The sequence below is a fragment of the Ursus americanus genome, chromosome 30, assembly GCF_024610735.1.
Source record: "Ursus americanus isolate L20-20 chromosome 30, mUrsAme1.1.p, whole genome shotgun sequence".
In the NCBI taxonomy this organism is placed as follows: domain Eukaryota; kingdom Metazoa; phylum Chordata; class Mammalia; order Carnivora; family Ursidae; genus Ursus; species Ursus americanus.
This window is the reverse complement of record NC_142156.1, coordinates 15,467,765-15,489,817: the sequence shown is the minus strand read 5'-3', so window position 1 is coordinate 15,489,817 and position 22,053 is coordinate 15,467,765. Positions and strand designations below refer to the sequence as shown.

Here is a 22,053-nt window from a genome sequence, read left to right as displayed (position 1 = left end):
AAGTTCAAGGTGCGTCCAAGGTGCGGCTTCTATGTCCGTGCTTCATCCCTTATTATTACTGGACAACATCCCACTGTATGGAGAGACCATGTCGTATTGATCCAGTCATCCATTGGTGGGTGGTTGGACTGTTGCCACTTTTTGGCCATTATGAAGAATGCTGCTATGAACGTTGGTATATGATTTTATGCAAACATATGTTTTCATTTCTCTTGGGTGTGTATATCCAGGAGTGGAATTGCTGGCTTATATGAGAACTCTGTGTTTAAACCATGACAACCCGCCTTGACGTGTTCCGTAGCGTTGTGCCGCTCACACCGCCTCCAGCAATGAGTGGGGGTTCTCTGCATCTCCCCAACACTTGCTGTTATCTGTCATTTTGATGACAGCACCCCCCGTAGTGGGTGATCAGGTCTGCTAACTAAGGTCAGGACCCTGCTTGGGAAAGAATGGGACTCTGACACACAGCCGGGGGACATAAGGGGTGGAGCCCCTGAAGATCTTGAGTCCCCAGATTCCTCTGAACCCTCAGTGCTGCACCCCTCCCGCTATAAGCTAGCACCTCCCCCCGACAAGGAGACCCTGCAGAGGCCCCTCTTCTATAAATCATCCCCCACCCCCACGACCTGCACCCACGTCCCCTCCCTCCTGCCCGGTGGGCCTAGGACTAGCGTTAAGTCCCAGAATAACCCAGCTGGGGATGCTGGGCCGAATAAGGGAGGGGGGGACCTGGACCCCAAACAGCCAGAAAACCCAGCCAGCGTGTATGAACAGAAGCCCGTGGGTGAGTGGGAGTGGACCCAAGGGTGCTTGATCAAGGTGCTGCTGTGTAAGACCGGATGAGGAAGAGTTTATTGGTTTGGAAGTCCCTCATGAAATTCAGGACTTCATATGCTGGCAAGAAGCCCAGGAGAAGGTGCAAGCTTGCTGCTAGCAAAGCTTCTAGAAAAATGGAAAAGGTTAAGAGCCCTGCTGAGTGAGATCCGAATGCCGATATTGCTTGAAGGATGGGGGAAGACGGGGCTCAAAGTTCAGAGAGGTGGGTGTGTGAGGGCGGATATGCCACAGAAGGCCAGGAGAGCCACCAAATTATCTCCCACGGAAAAGCAGAGAAGACACCTTTACCGAGGCCGTGTGGAATAGGCCAGTGAGCAGACCCGGCACTAAGCACCCAGCACTAAGCAGCTCGAGCGGCCCCCTCCATAGAAGGCATCACCATGGTCCCTGAAGAGCACTGGGGATGGTGGGACCTTGAAATACTACCAGCCACGAGACAAGGCTGACCCATCAGGTGGACACAATTCTCCTGTGAGGGGGAAGGGTCAAGGGGGCAGCCAGGAGGCCCTGAGCCCCAGAGACTTAAGGAGCTGGTCGTAAAATAGGGAGTCCCTAGGAACAGACTAAATGGGCCACAAACCAGGGAACTACTCAATCTGCACCATCAAAATACTTCAAAGACAGATAATTAGGACACAGGGAACTTTTCCCCAAAACAACACCATCCTGTGCTTCCCAGGGAGCCCGTCTGTGACCCACGACAACCCCAGAAAACATATGATCCTAGAGAGGGGTGGGGGGGAGGAAGAGACTATAAAGATCAGCATTAGAATAACTACTAAAATTTGAATATAAGGATCTATCCCTTATATGTGCTGTAAGAAATGGTAGCATTGTATCAGTGTTAAAATTCTAAATCACGTCTCTGCTCTGTTTATCTAACAAGATATCCATGTGGTGAGGGATCCACATCGCAGTGCTCAAGAGAAAAGGGGGCTGGGCGATTTCGACCTGTCAATATAGCTTCATCAGTTCTAGCAAACATTCTAGCCCGGGCGGGGGGGGGTGTTGATAGTGGGGGAGGCTCTGCATAGGAGGGCCGGGGGTCTCTGGGAAATCTCGGGGCTTTCTGCTTAACTTTACTTTACAATACATAGTCTATTTTTTGAAAAAGAGAGAGATGGGGCACCTGGGTGGCTCAGTCGGTTAAGTGTCTGCCTTCGGCTGAAGTCGTGATCCCAGGGTCCTGGGATGGAGCCCCGCGTCAGGGTTCCCGCTCAGCGGGGAGTCTGCTTCTCCCTCTGCCCCCCGCGCCCAGGCTTGTGCTCTCTCTCTTGCTCTCTCTCTCAAATAAATAAAGAAAATCTTAAAAAAAAAAAAAAAAGAGTAAAGGGGTGTATTATCTGTACTGTACAAACACGGATAAGATGTCCATGTGGAGAGAATGAGGAACCGATGTGGCAAAATATTCTGGGGGAAGGGCATAAGGGAGTTCTTTGTACTCATCTTGCACATTTTCTCAGGGTTTCAAATTATTTCAAAATAAAATGTTTTAAAAATAATAATAAAGCATGGACTTTGGAATCGGGTTATGCGGACTTAGAACCTAGCCAGACAACCTGCCAGCTGTGTGACTTCCCACCTCTCCGAGCCTTCCTGTCCTCTTCTAGAAAAGGAGCCTGCAGACCCCTGACCAGCCTACCTCTAGATGTGGCAGCAACAGGCCTACGGACAAGGAAAGACCCTTACTGGGCGGGTGTGGTAGTTAAGATTCTCCGGAGAAACAGAACCAATGGGACGTATAGATCGAGTTTAGGAATTGGCTCATGCTGTTGTGAAGACTAGCAAGTCCAGATTCTGTAGGGGGGAGTCTGGAGACTCAGAAAGACGTTGATGTTGCAGCTTGAGTCTGAAGGCCATCTGCCGGCGGATTTCCTGCTTCCTCAGGAGAGGTCAGTCTTTTTTCTTTTAAGGCCTTCAACTGATTGGACGAGGCCCACCCATGTTATGAAGAGCATCCTGCTTTATTTGCAGTCTACTGATTGAAATGTTAATCTCATCTGGGGGGCGGGAAGCCTTCACAGAAAGATCTAGAATAATGTTTGACCAAATATCTGGGTACCATGGCCCAGCCAAGTTGACATACACAATTAATCATGACAGCAGAGAAGAGCCCTGTTCTTCCCACATCTCAGGGATTTCTTTTTTGCCTTCTCTATTTTTTATTATTGCTAGACAGAGGCAACCAGTGGGAGCCCTCTGGGGGTTTCATTTTCATATAACTCTGGATGGACTTGCACATCTGTCTCCCCTGTGGCCTGTGCTCTCCTGGGCCTCTGTCCCACCCTTGTTGGGCATGGTAGGTGTCTGCAAAGGCCCTGCAAGTATCCACAAGCATGCTGAGGACCTGGGCACAAAGAAACTCCCACCTGCTGACCGCTCTGGGACCTGTACGTGCCCAACGATGTAGTTGTGGAATGTTGGTGTGTTTGGTGGGGCCTGGAGCCAACGGCCATGAAAGAATTCTTGAGACGTCTTTGGTGCAAAAAAGGTGGTTTTAGGGGGCGCCTGGGTAGCGCAGTCGTTAAGCGTCTGCCTTTGGCTCAGGGCGTGATCCCGGCTTTCCGGGATCGAGTCCCACATCGGGCTCCTCTGCTGGGAGCCTGCTTCTTCCTCTCCCACTCCCCTGCTGTGTTCCCTCTCTCGCTGGCTGTCTCTCTGTCACATAAATAAATAAAATCTTTAAAAAAAAAAAAAGGTGGTTTTATTAAAGCACGAGGACAGGACCTCTGGGCAGGAAGAGCTGCTGCCCTGGGATCGTGAGGGGCAACTGATTATATACTTTGGGGTTGGGGAAAGTAAAGCCAAGGCAAGTTCCCAAAGGATTTTCTTTTCTTTTTTTTTTTTTTTTTAAGATTTTATTTATTTATTTGAAAGAGAGAGAGTGAGAGAGCACAAGCAGGGGGAGCGGCAGAGGGAGAGAGAGAAGCAGGCTCCCCGCTGAGCTGGGAACCTGATGCGGGGCTCGATCCCAGGACCCTGAGATCACGGCCTGAGGCGAAGGCAGCCACTTGACCTACTGAGCCACCCAGGCGCCCCAAAAAGGATTTTCATAGGCTGAAGACTCACAGCATCCTGGAGGCCTTGCCACTGTCAAGCTGAGGCAGTTTTTCCCTCTAGCAAAGCGCTAATGTTAGGACAGTTGGGAGTTTCCTGGAGGAACGTTATACTCCACCTGCCTCCAGTATTTGTCAGGCTGCAGGTTAGAAGGTATTTAATTTTACCTACATTTCCCTCTGCCTTTGTGTCCCCCATCACCCAGCGGCAGAACCAGAACCTGAGTCTGGCTCAGACTTTGCCTTTCTCTGTGTCCCTGGGCAAATCGATCCCCCTCCGGGTCCCCTTCTCGCTGCTCTCACTGACTCTGACTTCCCAGGCCCTGGAGACAAGGGTGTTACAAAGGAAAAACCAAGCCCCAAATGCCCCCCATGACAGCAAACCGAAACTTAATTACCGCTTTAACCTATGCCTGGAACGTGACCTTTGAAGAGTCGGCCTGAGATTCCCCCAGCAGTGCTGCTGATGTCATCTGCAGGATAAACACTGCCGGCCCAGTTCCTTGGCCCCAAAGAGATGCCCTGGCCTGAAACGGTCCTTTCTTTTCCTGTTAACAGCTTCTCGCTCCGTCCTCCTTCCCATAAAACCTGTCCCTTGTGCACAACTTCTGGAGCTCTTTCTACTTGCTAGGTGGGATGCTGCCCGGTTTATGAAGCACTTAATGAAGTCAGTTAGTTGTGGCAATTTACGCCATTGAATTTTGTTTCTTAACAAGGGGAGAAGGGAAGAGCCTCGAAAGACGACCTCAATCCCCTGCAAAAGATAATTTGCTTAACAACTTCTTAAATAGCATTTGCCAAGTGCCCCCACACCCCCCCGTTCTAATGTGAACCCTACGTACGAGAGAGGTACCACTATTATGCCATTTCACAGATGGGGAAGTTGAGGCACAAATAGAGTGGGCGATGTGCTCAAGGACACACTAAGCATGCATCAAGTCGTCCTAAGGGGGCCTCAGACTCTGTTTAAGTACAAGGACACCCGGGGATGGGGCGCCTGGGTGGCTCAATCGGTTAAATGTCTGCCTTCGGCTCAGGTCATGATCTCAGGGTCCTGGGGTAGAGCCCGGCGTTGGGCTCCCTGCTCAGCGGAAAGCCCGCTTCTCCCTCTCCCCACTGCTCGTGCCCTCTCTAGCTCTCTCTCTCAAATAAATAAATAAAACCTTCAAAAAAAAAAAAAAAAAAAGACTACCGGGGAGGAGCTGACCGCTGGCTGCCCACCCTGCGGGAGGTGGGGGTGGGCAGAAATCTCGAGGAGGAAGTCAGCCGGGAGCATTCTGTGAGTTTCGGTTTCTAGGCTCTTGCCTGGTGATTTGCCGTTTCCTGGTTCTTGAACGTGAGTTTTGGTTTCCTGGCTCCAGGCAAGGGAGTGGCTCCTTCTCTCCCTGGCATCCAGTTCGAGGTCACCACCGCAGCCAGCCGGAGCCATGGGGATCTGGGCATCGCATCTCTACTCTGTGCCGCCTGAGAAGCTGGATGAACTGATCGAGAACTCCCTGAGGCCCTATGGGGAATGTCAGAAGCACATCGATGACACGGTGAACACCATCTGTGCCGTCCTGCAGGAAACGGAGCAGATCCCCCGCACGATAAGTGTGGTGAAAGTGAGTGGAAGGCTGGGGGTCAGGGCTTCTGGAAGCCTGGAGGTTCTGTGGCCACCGGAAGGAGGAGTGGCGTGGTGCTGAGTGCCTTCCGGGTAACAGGCTTTGGGTGCACAAGACATCCTCTTGCCCTCCCCACCCTGGAGGTTGGTGATGGAGCACGGCTTCAGGAGCAGGTCTGCCTTGACTCCTGTGCAGCCCGGGGCAGGTTGCTTAACCTCCCTGTGTTTCAGTGTCTGCATCTGTAAAACGGGAGAGGAAGAATCCTCATCTCAAACTGTAATGAGACTTAAATATATAATGTTCGTGGTACGGGGCCTGATACATAGTTAGCGCTCAATAAATGAGCTGGGACTCCTCACCGTCATTGTTTCCATTCTCCCCTTTTCACGGAGGAGTAAACTGAGGCTGTGCGATTTCTCCGTGGTTTCTCAATGGCAAGGGGGGGTGGCTGTCATCAGGCAGAAATGTTTGCTGCTCGGGGTACAAATCCCAGGGCTGAGGCTGAAGATTCTGGGCCTTTGGGGGGAGGAAAAGGTTCTGGGAAGGGGGCCTGGACCCTAGGCTGGGAGGGAGTTAGAGGTCCGCCAGCCCTGGAGCCCCACTTCTCTGCACGCACCGTGCCTCCTGGCCTCTGCCTCGTGCATGCCCAGCAGCCCTGGCAGTAAAGACACCTGGATTCTTGGAATCCCCTTGGCCTTGACCCAGACAAGGAACCTGGGGCACAAGGAAGTGACTTAGTAGCTGGAGGCAGAGCTGGACTTTCAGCCCGAATTGTCTGCTCGGGAGCCTGTGCCCCGAACCATTAGGCCATCCCAGTGTGGTTCACTTTTTCCTAATGAAAACAAAACACAGGAAAAGGGTGCAGAGCTAAGTCTGCACCCCGACGGATTGCCACAAACAACACACCTGGGTCACGTACGCCCGGATGGACCGACGAAACCTTCCCGGCCCCAAGAGCCCCGGGACCGGCGATCCAGTCCCTACCCCCACCCCTCCCCTAACCGCTCCCCGGACTTCTGACAGCCTAGAATCGTTTTGCCGGGTTTTTTTTAACTTTGCGTCATTGTGGGGGTGACCAACCATGCTGGTCTGCCCGGAACCGCGGGGTTTTCTGTGCTAAAACTGGGAATGTCCCTGGAAAACCGGACAGGTTGGTCGCCGGATAGACATGAAATCAGGCCTGGTGCGGCTTTACTGTGTGGCTTCCCTGACCTCATCCTGTTTATGAACTGGATGTCGCTGTGTGCAGGCGTTCACTGCTGCGACGCTGGCAGTGTCCCAGTGTGCGAAGACACATTTGTCTGTCCTGTTGCTGATGGCCCTTTGAGCTGCCTCCAGCCAGAGGCTCGCAGGAGAGCTGCCGCTACGGGCATCCCGATTCAGGTCTTTGGGTGGACAGATGGACGCCTGCCACTCAATTTTAAGACTCTGGTGACACTTGTGGCTTTTGCTTGACTTGAGAAATACCACGGCCTGCTGGGGTGTCCGGGGACCCCAAAGGGTCCAGAGTCTCACATCTGCATCTCTCTCACTGGCAGGGCGGCTCCTATGGCAGGAAAACGGTGTTGAGGGGCAGCTCCGATGGGACGATCGTCATCTTTGTCAGCGACCTTGAGCAGTTCCAGGATCAGAAGAGAAACCAAGATAAAATCCTCAGTAAGATCTGGCAGTGTCTGAAAGACTGTCAGCTCACAATGAAGCTGCCGGCCAAAATGGAGGTCCAGAGGTTCCACAGTGGGCTCACCTTCCAGCTGTCCACAAAGTGGCAGACTATCGCTTTTGAGGCGCTGCCTGCGTACAACGCGCTGGGTGAGTTGCTCCTGGGCGTGTGGAGGGCACTGGTCTGCAGAGGTGTGTTGAGAGAGCAAAGCCAAAGAAAGAGGCAGCCATGGGGGTCCTCGAGGCTGGGGATGAGATAGGCACCACTGGTACGTTCCAAAGCCAGGGACCACATACCTTCAAGAGAGGAGGTCCCTCCTGCCCTAGGCTTACTCTCGTCTCTAGAACTTTCCCCCCATCTCCTGACTTCGGAGAAAATGTCCTAGATTCCAGAATCTAGAGCGGAGTTTCTCAAGCTATGACACGCACACAAATCACCAGGGAACCTTGTTTAAATGCAGGTTCTGATTCAGGAGATTGGGGCAGGGCCATGGGCTGTGTGTGTCTAACCAGGGCCATGATGCCACTGCTGGTCCACACACCACCCCTGGGGATTTAGACTAGAATAAATGTTCGAGGAAGAGGATGGGGTGAATATCTGGGAAAAGTTCAGCTGGGGCAGGTATTTGGAGTCTGCCTTCCGACCAGGTCAACATCAAGGCAACTGGTTGGCCTTCCATGGGCAACTGGTTGGACAAATGGACGGTTGGTTGGATGGATGGGATGGATGGGTGGACAGACAAATGGACAGATGGATGGACAGATGGATGGGTAATAGATTGCATGGATGAATAGATGGATGGAAGGAAGAAAGGAAAGATGGATGGTAGGATGGATGGAAGGAAGGAAGGAAGGAAGGGAGGAAGGCTATGATAGATTGGATGGATGAATGGATGGATGGAAGGAAGGATTATGTATGGATGAATGGATGGAAGAATTGACAGATATGATAGGTTGGATGGATGGAAGGAGAGAAGGAAGGGAGGGAGGGAGGGAGGGAAGAAGGAAGGAAGGAAGGAAGGAAGGAAGGAAGGAAGGAAGGAAGGAAGGAAGGAAGGGAGGAAAAATGGATGAATGGGTAGATGGTTGGTAGATAGGGAGGAAGGACAAAGCTCAGCTTAGTGACAGCTCAGTCTCAAGCACAGGTGCATGTAATCACAAACCGAAACGCCAGAGCTGAAATTAAACCCCTCATTAAGCAAACAGGAAAACTGAAGGAAAGGAATGTTCCAGAGACACACAGCCAGTTACTGACAGAACTAGAATAAAAGCCCAGATCTTCTAAACCCCAAGCTGGGATTCCTTTAAGATAAAGACACACACACACACCTCGGTGACTCCCATCGGCGGCAAGGCAACCAAGTTAGAGAAAAGTGCACTGATTTGGAAGGTAAGCAGCCCTCAGTTGCTATCCTGGTCCCACCTCTTACCCACTTTTGCCAACTCTAAGATCAGACTCGAAATGGCTAGTTTACAGGGCCTTTAGGATGATGAGGACTACCAGAAACAAGGGCTGGTGTCAAGGTGAAGAGACTCCGTGTGACTCAGAATTCTTAGGAAATCCTAAATTCTCTCTCGTTCCTAGTATGGTGGCTGAGACTGGGCCAGAGCGCCCTCTGCTGGGATCACCCCAACATGCAAGCAAGGATGGTGTGAAAACAGCGAACATGCTCTTCCTCCCATGTGGTATCTAGCCGCTGCCAGCAGGTGGTGCTAGAACTGCACATTCCCAACCGAGATCCGTCTGGGGAAGGACAGGACAAGGCTTGCTTTCTAAGAAAAGTAACCTACTGGGGGATTCTTAAATATCTGTCCGAGTGAATGAAAGGAGCAAGCTGCCTACGGGCTCTTCTTATTTATGTGTTTGTAGAATGTGCTTGTAAACAGTAGAGCTCAGCTGGCAAGAGTGGAAATCCTGTTGAAATTCTGTGACGCTATCCACATCCCTCCCCTCCTTGGCATACCCTTCCACACCCCCACACTGGTGGTTCTCCAATTTCCACGGGGATCGAATCCCCTGAGAAACTTAATAAAACAGAGAGGACCAAGCTCTCTGCTCTTGGGTGTCAGACCTCCTGCCAAGCTAATCCGGACTTGAGAGCCTTCTGGGCCCGTGCGCTGGATCAGCTGTGCAGCAGGATTCCAATTGGCACCCACTTTGAGAACCACTACCCGGCCTCACAGGGTCCAGTTCTGAGGGGAGTGTGCCTGCCCGCTGGCCTCTACCCCCAGCTTCCAGCGCCCTGCCTTCCCCTCACCTGCCTCCTCAGCGTCCCAGTACCCTTGCCTCTCGGAAACAGAACGTTCACCAGCTGGGCTCCTTTAGCAGAACACACCGTATGCAATCTACGGACCCTATTTTCTTCCAGGGGTATGCCAGCCATGCCAACCCCACTTTCCCTCCTAATTCGGAGCTCTCCCTTCCTCACTGATAATTGTGTTTCCCATCCTTCCGTTTCTGCTGATCTTGCCTTAGGCCAGCACCAGGGTTTTCACAATGGTCATTTTATTACCGTGCCAGGCACGCCGCCCCTCGCCTTTTAGGCAATCACGTCGGTTCCCTTACAGGTAAAGCCACCGACGTTTGCTGCCGAACCCCAGCAGACCTTCACGGCCGGCTCCCTGGGGACGGGCCGCCCAACCGCCACAGGCTCTCCATTTCTCTCTCGCACCAGGCTTAAGCGAGAAGCCCAGCCCGCAGACCTACCGCGAGCTCAGAAGAGCCTTGGACATGACAAAAGCCCAGCCCGGCGAGTTCTCCATCTGCTTCGCAGAACTCCGGCAGAGGTTTTTCCACAACCGTCCCAGAAAGCTGAGGGATTTGATCCTCTTGGTAAAGTACTGGTACCAACAGGTAATTTTCAAATGACGTTTCTAGTGCTGGCGTCCAATTCCTTTTCACCGAGATCATCCACGGTTAGCAAAGTACGACGCTCTTAAGTTTAGAGCTCAGTGCTTTTTTTTTTTTTAAGATTTTATTTATTTATTTAGAGAGAGACGGATAGCATGGGGGGGGGGAGCAGAGGGAGAGAGAGAATCTCAGGCACACTCCCCGCTGAGCACAGAGCTCTATGTCAGGACCCTGAGATCATGACCTGAGCCGAAATCAAGAGTCAGACGCTTCACTGACTGAGCCCCCTGGGTGCCCCCAGCTCAATGCATTTTTATGTCCTTTTTCGCAACATCCAGATCAAAATAGGGCCCCTTTCCTGCATCCCAGCAGCTGTCTCCAGCCCTTTCCTGGTTAATACTCCCCCCAAAGGACCACCGTCCTAACGTCTGTCACCACCAATCAGTTCTGCTCGTTTTTGAACTTGAAATCAATGGAATGCACCGTATATACTCTGCACGACGTGATGCCTGAGATCTGTCTCTGTGGCCGCATGTAGTTGTGTTTCATTGTTCTGTAGGATTCTGTTGTCTCTCCCTGCCACACCTTTATCTCTTCTGCTAATGGACATTTGGGTCGTGTCCACACTGGGCCTATTACGAATTAGGTTCCTAAAGATATTCCCCTACATGTCTTTTTGTGAGTTTAAGCACTCATTTCTCTTGGGTAAATATACAGGAGTGGACGTGCTGGGTTATAAGCTATCTGGATACATATACACGTGACATATTTATGTATGAATATATGTGCACATAATAAATGCATATGCAGACGATATACTATATTATTATATAGTATATAAAACATATATCATTACATAAATATATATAATATATTAAATATATGTAATAATATATACATTTCACTTTAGGAAGTACTTTTCCTAAACGGTTGCACCTAACGACACTCCCATCAGCAATGTAGGACAATTTCAGGTGCTCCACACCCTTGCCCACACTTGGTACTAAAATCCATCGAATTTTAGGAATGGCTTCCTTTTAGTCACTGGTGGGGAAAGGTGACTTTCTAGAGACTTCTGATTCCTTGATTTCAGGCCTCTGGCACGGTGGGGGGGAGGGGGGACTGGGTCCCCACATTAGCCACTGCCCCTTTCCTCTCCCACAGTGCCAGGAAAAGATGAAAGGTTTACCCCCGTCGGCCATATACGCTCTGGAGCTGCTTACAGTCTATGCCTGGGAACAGGGGTGCAGAGCAGAAAACTTTGACGTGGCTGAAGGCCTCAGAACTGTCCTGGGGCTAATCAGACAGCAGGAGCAGCTGTGTGTCTATTGGATAATCAACTACAACTTCGAGAATGAGACGGTCCGGAACATTCTGCTGAGCCAGCTCCGATCGTCAAGGTACCAAGCTTCCTCCCACCCTCTCTCTTTACTGTTTGTCTGCAAGCCAGACTGTGCCTCTTAGCCCGAGGGCTCAGCCCCGTCCTTCCCAGCCAAGGAAGCCCAAGGAAGCACCGATGAAACCCCAGCAGCGGTGGGGAGGGAGGCAGAGTGGGCCTTCCTGAAAGAGGGGAGGCTGACCAATGCTTTTCAACGTTTCAGACCTTCATCACATCTTGCCCCCCAAACAAACACTCGAGAGGTGCTTCCCCTTTTAGAAGGAAGGGGCTAACCATTTTAGTTATTTATGGAACATCTCTGCAAAGCAGAGAGCGCAGGAGCAGACGTCTCAGACAAAGCACCTGAGCGACCGAGAGGAAACGCGGGTGCTCGAGTCCAGGTTACCAGACGCCCCATCCAGTCCTCCTTCCCCAACGTGGATTTCTTCTTCCACATGCAGCCCAACTGATTTTTTTTTAATCTCATGGAATTCATAGGCCAGTAATCTTGGATCCAGCTGACCCAACCAATAATGTGAGCAAAGATAAGGCTTGTTGGCAACTGCTAAAGCAAGAAGCTCAGAGCTGGTTGTCTTCTCTCAGCCCGAATGAGTCACCTGGACCATCGTGGAATGTTCTGGTGAGAGAGCTTTGCAAGTATATCTCGGGTCATACTGCAGGGAGGGCGTCCTGACACCCAGACCCTGCTCTTAGCCAAGAGCACCATGTGTGGATTTCCTAGGGCTGCGGGGACAAAATGTCATATGCTGGCGGCTTACGGCAAGAGAAATGTATTCTCCCACAGATCTGGAGGCTAGAAGTCCAAGGCCAAGGTGTGGGCTGGGCTGTGCTCCCTCTGAAGGCTCCGGGGGAGGACCCTTCCTTGTTCCTGATGGTTGCTCCTTACACGTCTGTCTCCGTGTCTCCCTCCTCTTCTTGTAAGGACACCTGTCCTATTGGACTCATGCTTACCCCCCGTGGTCTCATCTTCACTTGATTACCTCATACGAAGGCCCTATGTCCAAATAAGTTCACATTCACAGATACTGGACGTTGGGACTTCAATGTATCCCTCAGGAGGACACGGTTCAGTCCATAACACACCATTAGGGGCCACCCTTTTCTGTTAAAATGATGGTAAAGAGCAAAACTGGACAGAGAGAAGGGCACCTGGAGATTAGAGATTTCGATTCATTACTGCAGGAGAGAGAACAGGTGGAGAGGTGGGGGCAGACCACGTGGACCAGAGCCCCGGGTGAGTGCGTGGCAGCCGCCTTCTCCCCACACTGGAGCGCAGATCAAGGGGCTGGCTGTGGGGCAGATACACCAGCTTCCCCTCCCCTCCCCCAAGGGAGAAGCCGTCTACCACACAGAATGCCCCGCGCTCTCAGAGCTTAGTGGAGAAGGACGATTCAACAAGAACGTTATCAGTCTCGGCCGCTGAATCCTTTCTGCTTTCTGGGGGTCATGGGATGGCAGGGGGACAAAGGTGTCATTTGAGGCCACAGAGGTCAACCAAATTCCACATTTCACAGACACAGGACTAATTTACATCCAAAGTATGGTAGGCAGGGATCTACATTCCATTTAGCACAGAAAGTTGAGGGTCAACTGAGCAAAGACGGGATATGAGTGAGCTTCCCAAACGCCTGGGGCCCTAGACAGGAAGGACCCCGTGGACGGGGAGCTCCCTGCCTGGATCCAGAAGGAACATGGCGCACCCACTCCTTGTCCCGACTTTCCCTGGACTCTGGTCTTTGCTCCCTAACCTCGATTTTCCTGGCTTCCTTAAACAGCTTTTTAAAAAAATATCCCCCATCTTTATTCTGAAAACTTTCAAACGTATAGAAAAATGGTTCAGTGAACCACTGCATTGAGCTCGACGCCCAGATGTTTAACCTTTGACCTCTCTAGCTGTCTTCCAGTCTGTGTGTGTGTACACAGACTCGTCATCGTCATCCTCAGTGTTGTGTCTGTTGTTTATACTGAGCCGCTGGAGTCAGCTTGCCAGATAAGAACATTCTCTTAGCTCACCACACGCAATGGTCGAATTCCAGAGATTATGATGAAGACCTTATTACCGTCCAGCTACAGTGCATTTCCCCGTCTTGCCAATTATCCGAAGCAGGTTTTTGGTAGCCAGTTTTCCCCAGCCCAGGAGCCCATGCTGCCTTTAGTTCTCGTGCTGCCCCGCAAGCTGTCTTTTGATCCCTGCTTTGGCTCTTTTTGTGAATTCCTCTCACGAGAGCTGGTGGAGGCCACTCAGGCACATGACCGGCTGCCTCAGGGCGTCTGGGCGCTGGAGGGCACGTGCACACACACACACGCACGCAGGCATGCATGCACGTGGTGCGCACGCCTCCCATGATACTCAGCCCCGTGGGAAAGCAGTACTGGCCATGAATCTGCCTTCGAGCAACAGTGAGGTCCACTACGAACATCTGGGGCGACCAAGGTTGACCCTCAACTTTTTTTTTTTTTAAGATTTTATTTATTTATTCGACAGAGATAGAGACAGCCAGCGAGAGAGGGAACACAAGCAGGGGGAGTGGGAGAGGAAGAAGCAGGCTCATAGCGGAGGAGCCTGATGTGGGGCTCGATTCCAGAACGCCGGGATCACGCCCTGAGCTGAAGGCAGACGCTTAACCACTGTGCCACCCAGGCGCCCCAACCCCTCAACTTTTAAGCTGACCAGCCCACCCCCGTCCCCAAGGAGAGCTGGCCCATCTTGTCTGTGCTCACCAGCAACGGGTCGGTATCTATACAGAGCAGTGGGTTTGCTTCCTCTTACCGCTGCAAGGAGGAAGGAAAAAAAGAGAAAGAAAACCACAAATTTCAAGGCTGAAAATAGCACACATTTAATTTAATTTAAAGCTTCTAGCCTTCAATCTCTCGATAGCACTGATGCTCCTGCCCCCCTCTTATAAGGACCCTTGTGATGACATTGGGCGCACCCAGATAATCCAGGATAATTCCCGCATCTCAGGATCCTTAGCTTAACCATATCTGGAAAGTTCCACGTTCCACATAAGGAAACATAGGCACAGGCTCTGGGCATTAGGACGTGGACTTGAGGGAGGTGGAGGCATCACCCCCCCCCCACCTCTAGGGGCCTCTAGGGTAGACTGACTGAGCGTTTGGAGCAGGGAGCAGAAGAGCCCCCCCATGGGGTGTCATGACCCATGATGCATGGCGCAGACCCCACGGTCTGAGCTTTTCTACTGAAGAGGAAAGACTTGCACTTCTGTGTGGGCCCGACCCCATTTAGGGATCAGAATATGATTACTTTCCAGAAGTGACCACAGGTGCGAGGAAGTGGCACATCCCACCCTCCACAACCCCTTTAGGAGCAGAGGAAGTGTCCCTTCAGACTGAACCTGCAGCCCCTCCGATCCCAAGCTGGCTGTCTCCTCAGCACACTGAGAACGATATAGAGGGTTGAATCATGTCCCCCAAAACTCATGTCCACTACAGCCTCAGAATGGGATCTTCTTTTGAACCAGGCTCTTTGCAGGCGTCATTAGTGAGATGAGGCCATCCAGGATTAGCTTGGGGTCTGACTCCAGTGACTGGTGTCCTTATAAGAAGGCACCCGGAGACCCAGACATGCAGGGGCCAGAGTGGTGTGTCTATAAGCCAGCAAAGGCTAGAGTTGCTGGAGTTTCTAGAGGCTGGAAGGGGCAAGGAAGGCTCCTCTCCTAGAGCCTTCCGAGGGCGCCCAGCTCTGCTGACGCTTTGAGTGCAGACTTCAGTCTCTGGGACAGTGAGAGAATACATTTCTGTCTCTGGAGGCCCTCCAGGGGTATGTTGCTAGGGCACCCCTGGGAAACCAATCCCCAAGGGCACATGTGTGCAACAGAAGCTGATAAAGCCCGAAAAGGCTCGTGTGTGATCATTTCTCCAGAAATCCGCAGTCCCTGCAGTTAATGGGAGACTAAGGGGGGCACAAAGGTTAAAGGGGACCAGCCACAGAAGTCAATGCCACACTCGGAACAGCTTCGAGTCCCTGGAAGGGTCAGATCTCTCCTGGGGGTATGAAGAAACGAAGTTTTTGTTTTTTTTGGGGGGGGGTGGTCCTTGGGCACCGCCCTGAACTCTCCCAAATGTTCTCGCGGTGTGTCGATGCAAGAGCTGAGTGTTCGTCCACCCTCCCAGCCAGCGCCGCTGTTCACCACCCCAGGCCATCTTCTAGACAAGTTCATCAAGGACTTTCTCCAGCCTGACAAACAATTCCTAGACCAGATCGCGGTAGCTGTTGACTTCATCTGTAAATTCCTTCAAAAAAATTGCTTTCGACATTCAGCAACAAAGGTTCAGAAGATTGTCAAGGTGAGCACTGGCCTTTCTCCGCGGTTCCCGGAGCTCTGCAGCGCCCGCCGGTGGACAGAGGGCACGGGAGGAGGGAGGGAAGCGGGAGAGAGGGGCACCCAGGACCTGGCTGTCAGCAGGGTTGCTCGTGCACTGCTTCCATCATTAACAACATACCTTTGGCTCGTACAAGCTTCCGGGGGCTGCTGTGGCCCTTTGCGGCCTTGGCCTGGGACCTGCACGTCTCCCGTCTCCGCCTCTGTCTCCCCATCACCTCTCCTCTGCGGGTCTCCTCTTCTTTCTCTTGTCTCCTAGGGACACCTGCCGTTGGATTTAGGGTCCACAGACCCCTCACTCAATGACATCTACAAAGACCCTTTTTCCAAGTAAGGTCACGTTCTCACGTTCCCAGCAGACATATCTATTGGAGGGGCTGCCATTCAAATCACTGCCGCTTCCAAGCGTGGTGTGTACTGAACCAAAAAGTGACCTCTTTCTTGTTTTAATGACCACAGCCTGATAAGTCCCATCAACTGAGCTAGAGATTTCGGCAGATTGGGTCATTCTTGTCCATGGCTCAAGGCCACAGGGTAACACCCTTCCCTCCGTCTGTTGGTCAGCGACCAGATAACCAGGTGCCCACGGTCATAAGGAGGGAGCAGGGAAGTGCCCATATGGTGCCAAACAGACCAGGGTCCCTGCGGCCCTGAGACAGACCTGGGGAGTGGCACCAATATCCCGTGAGCGTCGAGTAAAATGTCTCACTGAGGTTCACTGGAGTGAGTTCATGGTCACAGGCTGAGTTCACGGTCAGTGTTAGAATTGTCAAAGCTCATTTTCTCCCTTCCTTCCTGAGACCCCCATTAACACAATACTAAAAAATAAGAAAAGGTGTGCTGGCATATCACAGGAGAAAACAGGAAGAGAACCAGTAACGCACAGGACGTTGCTTTCAGTCTTCCCGCGGTTGGAAAGGTTTGTCTGTTGGGTGGCAGGGAAGGCGTCCCCTGAATGTGAGGAGGGGCATGGAGTGGCCCGCCAAGGCCAGCACTCGCACACCAGCCCCATGAACGAAGCAGTTTGGAGCACCTGTTTACAGGGAATAGAACACCCTCCCCTCGCCCCTAAGCCGTTGCCAGGCATTTACTACCCATGGGTAAAACAAACGTGTTCTCTATAAAAATCGAGTGAGCTTTCTGGGGGCACCCGGGGCAGCAAGGGTGAGGGGTGGTGCCCAGAGCAAAGCCCCCAGCATCGTGCACTGGAACGATTCTCTGTGGGGCAGCTGGCCTCTCCCTCTCCCCCACTTGCCCTCAAAGCAGTCAGCTAAGGAGCTGTGCCTAACAGACTCCTTAGAGAAGAAAGGGAAGGAGGAAGAGGAGGAGGAAGGGAGGAAGAGAGAAGAGGAGGGACGGAAGAGGAAGAAGGGGGAAGTGGAGAAGTCTGTGTGGCAGGGACAAACAGAGCCCGCATTTACTACCCGACCCCTTACAGAAAGTTTGCAGAGCCCTGTACCTAAATCATGAATTTTCGTCCCATGAGCCCCAGCTTGCAAGAGCAAACAGATGAATCAGGGAACAGACGAGGAACTTTAACGCAACGATTGCGTCCAGTTTGATTTCTCTGAAGTCACAGGAATTCACACAAAGCTAAACGGTCTTTGGGAGAAATCTTTAGGAAGTTGACGTGAGAAGAGGGTAACTAGCCCATCAGTCGTTTGCATGTTAATAATAAGCACATCAAAGGGCTTGAGAAAACCTTTCGAACCAAACTATTCTTTTGAAAAATTGAACGCTCTGCTTTGGACTCAGCCCTAACCGGACCCTAACCTGGAACCCTAACCTTGGCAACCTCACTCATGAAATCCACTGGTGCCAGCCCGCGGGGGCGAGGGGTGAGGGGTCTAGAAAAGGCTGTATCCCAGCTTGCCTTTCTTCGCTAGGGAGGGTCGACGGGCAAAGGCACAGCTCTGAAGACTGGCTCCGATGCCGACCTCGTCGTGTTCCCAGACTCACTTAAAAGCTACGCCTCCCAAAAAAACGAGAGATGCTGTATCATCAAGGAAATCCATAAACAGCTGGTAGCCTGTCAGCAGGAGAAAGAGTTTGCAGTGAAGTTTGAGATTTCCAAGTGGAAGGCTCCCAGGGTGCTGAGCTTCTCTCTGAGATCCAAAGTGCTCAACGAAAGCGTGAACTTTGATGTGCTGCCTGCATTTAATGCACTCGGTGAGACCCCCCGCCCCAGACCTTCCGCTTCTGGAGGAGGAAGCCGGGTGACGGGGCAAGGTGGGGTGGAGGGAGAGCCACGTGACCTAGTAATGGCTCATGGGTCTAGCGCCCCCAGCAGGTGGCACGAGAAATGGCAGCAATCCCTTACACCTTACACTGTGAACATGTTCATTCTTTCTCACTTAAGGATCCCCAGGATGCCAGAACCACATTCCTTATATTCTTATGTTCCTACGGTATCGCTCGCAGTACCTATCAGAGAAGGGGGTCTACAGGAGTTCTGTACACATTTATAGATAGAGTGCCACAAGTATTAGTGAAGGAAATGAAAGAACAGCCTGGGAAGAATTCTGAGGCAAAGACAGGAAATCTGGGTGCCTTCAATCTGCTTTGGAAATTTGGTTCATGAACGACAGATACATAATGTTGTATTAAAAGAAACCAAGACTATTTCAGGCATTTTTCAAATCCGAATCAAGAAGACTCTGATACCTTCCCTCAGAATAGTTCTTAGCGTCTCTAGAGAGGAAATAACAGCATAGAATGGGGGTCGGCTAATTTTTTTTTTAATTTTTACTTTTGGTGAAAGGCAAGGTAGCAAGTATTTTCAGCTTTGAGGACCATACAGTTTCTGTCACAATTACTCGACTCTGCCATTGTACCCTGAAAGCAGCCATAGGCACTACAGTAACAAAGGAGCATGGCAGTGTTCCAATAAAACTTTATTCGCAAAAACAGGAAGTGGGCCAGATTTGGCCTACTGTCCATAGTTAGCAAATGCCTGATCAGTGTTGTCTAAAAGGTCTTTCTGTGAGAATAGGAATGTTCTGTATCTCCTGAGAGCTTGAAATGTGGCTAGCGGGACTGGGGAACTAAATTTTTAATTGTATTTCCTCTTGGTTAATTTGAATGCAAATAACCACATTGTTTGGTGGCTACCATATCGGACAGTGAAAATCTAAATAACACTTTAATAACAGCACCTGTACTCATATAGACCATATAATTTTTTCAGATATCTCATTACTCCCAGTATCTTAGACATCATTCAAATATACCAATGGAATTCCAAGTCATTTCCCAGAATTAAATTATATTGGTCAAAAATGTTTGAAAACGGTTACTTTTATGCATAGTAAAGCATAAACTAAATATCTTCCCCCTGCTAGGTCAACTGAATTCTGGCTCCCCACCCAGCCCCAAGGTCTACGCTGAGCTCATCGATCTGTATAAATCCTCAGACGCCGAGGGGGGAGAATTTTCTACCTGTTTCACGGAGCTGCAGTGCAACTTCGTTGTTTCCCGGCCCACCAAACTGAAGGATCTAATTCGTCTGGTGAAACACTGGTACAAGCAGGTATGACAGCCCTCATTCCAGCTATCTGGAATTGTTTTTATCGTGCTCTGTGACCATGAAACCGGTTCCCATCAGGTGTTCCGTGTGCCCACACTCTCTCATGCTGGGGGCTGAGCCACTTTCAGGACTCTGTCCACTAATCTTGCGGATCTCTGTGGAGTCCCCGTCCCCAACCCCATGAAGTTGGTTGAGCTCTCGCGTACCCCCTCCCATCAAAGCTGCCGCGTGTGGCTTATTTTGCCTTTGCTCTGAACCCCCAGAGAATTCGGCGGGAATCCAAGTGATTTGGTGAAAGGGCAGGTGAAATAGGGAATCTGTAGGCCCGCAGGTCACCAGCACGGCTTACCCACCGCTCAGCGCCCATGCGTAGTACAAACAGATACCGTTCTTGGAGACAGGTGCAGCTACGGGCAGGACCAGGGGCTGCACTTCCTATAGTGGTTAGCCTCCTTTCACTTCCGTCACTGCCTTGCACCCCGGGGAGCTTCTGAGTATCTCCATGACAGCATCGCTCTTTCCTGAGATGTCTCCTTCCCGTATACAGCTCCCTGAGCTCCGTGGTTTGCAACCCAGACACAGAGAAATGGCCGTACGCCCAGTCCCAGGGTGCTCAGAGGGCTCGGGGCTACGGTGTGACCGCGAGCGAGTCACTTCCCCTCCCCGAGCCTCCTCATGTCCTCATCAGAAACGTCGCCTGTGCCTGCTGGGTGGGCTTGTCGGAGGATCAGGAATGACACGTGAAACCTCTGGCCCCACAGTCAGCACACAGTGGGCATTTTGTAAACGGTCGCTGTAGTATAACTCGAGGGAGTCCTACACAGCCGAAGCCCAACCCAGAAATCTGCTAGGTGAGCACCTGCTCAGACCTCCCGCAGACCAGTCCCATCGGCGCGGCATCTCGTGCCTCGGTTGCCCTGCTGTGGCCCCAGTGGCCATTAATGTGTGGTCTCTGCCACGCTCTCTGAGCTCCCTGCACCTCCCGGCCTTCCACCAGCACCGTCTGACGTTCCCCTCTTCCCTCAGTGTGAAAGGAAACTGAAGCAAAAGGGGTCTCTGCCCCCAAAGTACGCCTTGGAGCTGCTCACCATCTACTCCTGGGAGCAGGGGAGTGGAGCAGAGAATTTCGACACTGCGGAAGGTTTCCGGACGGTCCTGGAGTTGATCACAAAATACCAGCAGCTCTGTGTCTTCTGGACGGTCAATTACAGCTTTGAGGATGAGACTGTGAGGAACTTCCTACTGACCCAGATCCAGAGAACCAGGTGCCCCAAGCCCTGCCCCCTCCTTTTCTTAACCTGATTCCCTCTGGTGCTAGTCCAGCGACCTGGGTTCTCCTCCCTGGGGCTGTGATTCGTTATTCCCCACGAGAAACTGAGGACAGTGGAGGGTGGGGGTGGAAAGGTGCCAACAACAGAACCTCCCATAGTCTCCGGGGAGGAAATCCTGGGAGCGGGGATGGGCAGGAGAGAATGTCGTCCAGGAGGAATAGAGAAGGAAGGACCAAGATACGGGTCCCTGGCTTGTTTCCATCTTCCTAGGTCGGAAGGAAAAGCGTAGCTTTGTCAGCAGGTCTTACAGGTGCAGAAGTCGGAAGTGTCTCCCTGAGAAATAACACTGTCATTCCTTCAAGGCCGATTCAGCCTCCAGGAGAATGAGATTTTATTAGGTTTATTAGATCAGATTTTATCTACCCTTTCAGACCTGCATCCCGCAAAACCACTACCCTTCAAGATAGCGGGGAATCTTAGCGTGTCCATTCAGTGCCCCTGGCAGAGCACAAAAACAAAGGAAGCAAAAGAAAAGGAAAGAGAGGAAAGAAAAAAGAAAAAGGAAAGAAAGAGAAAGACTAGAAGAGAAGAAGGAGAGAGCAAGATACCCTGGGCTGCCTGCCATGGGCGTGGCCGATGTGACATCACAGTTGATGAAATTATGCAGCGTATTTCAGTCGACCTAACAGGAGGGAGATGTTTATATGATGCCGTCCTGTGTATGATAATGAACAGCTTTCAAAATACTATTGGCAGATACGATTGCATTCTAGAAAATCACTTTGCACTCTATCGGTACGTTTGAATTACCAGCATCTAAAACATAGGACAAGTTGTTTTAGCACTAAGAGTGGAATGGGCCCCCGAGGCCCACCGAGGCCACTGGTTTTATTTTATTATTTTTTTTTTTTCTTTTCGAGGCCACTGGTTTTAAAAAGCATGTAATGCTTCTGACTCTCCTTTAGGCCCGTGATCTTGGACCCAGCTGACCCCACCGGTGACGTGGGCGGAGGGGACCGATGGTGTTGGCATCTCCTAGCAAAAGAAGCTACCGAATGGTTGTCCTCTTTCTGCTTCAAAGATGGGACTGGATATCCTGTACGATCGTGGAAAGTGCCAGTAAGAATAATCTAAAGGCAGTGGCCTCTGGAGAGGCCCCCGTGACACACGCTGAAATCCAAGAACGTCCTCTGCTGTAGCAACTTGGAATTTATCCCGCCACAAAAAACAGATAGCCCAACTCAGGAGCTGAGAACAAAACAAAACAGGCTTTTTTTTTTTTTTTCTTCTCATGACAAGCAATCTTAAGGCAGGGGACCTGGGACTCACGCAACAGCTCTATGAGCGGCCTTTCTCCACCCAGGCACCGTGGGCACGTAGGGGTGGGCTCTTTCCTTGTGCTGGGGGTCATCCTGGGCAGGGTCGGATGCCGAACGGCATCCCTGGTCTCCGTCCCCTGGAGGCCAGTAGCGGCACTGCCATGGTGGCCATCAGAAATGTCTGCAGA

The 22,053-nt window shown here is 51.5% G+C and overlaps 1 protein-coding gene across 1 annotated transcript; it reads left to right on the top strand.

Annotated features, from left to right (window-relative positions):
- The first annotated feature begins 5,151 nt into the window (after window positions 1–5,151).
- On the top strand, window positions 5,152–21,830 carry OAS2 (2'-5'-oligoadenylate synthetase 2). Its single transcript, XM_087857334.1, has 10 exons — window positions 5,152–5,497; window positions 7,036–7,306; window positions 9,832–10,010; window positions 11,172–11,407; window positions 11,884–12,025; window positions 15,541–15,714; window positions 17,636–17,918; window positions 19,091–19,278; window positions 20,302–20,540; window positions 21,512–21,830. Exons 1-10 carry the CDS (start codon window positions 5,321–5,323, stop codon window positions 21,678–21,680), a joined length of 2,058 nt encoding a protein of 685 aa, XP_087713460.1. The 5' UTR covers window positions 5,152–5,320; the 3' UTR covers window positions 21,681–21,830.
- The last annotated feature ends 223 nt before the right edge of the window (window positions 21,831–22,053 follow it).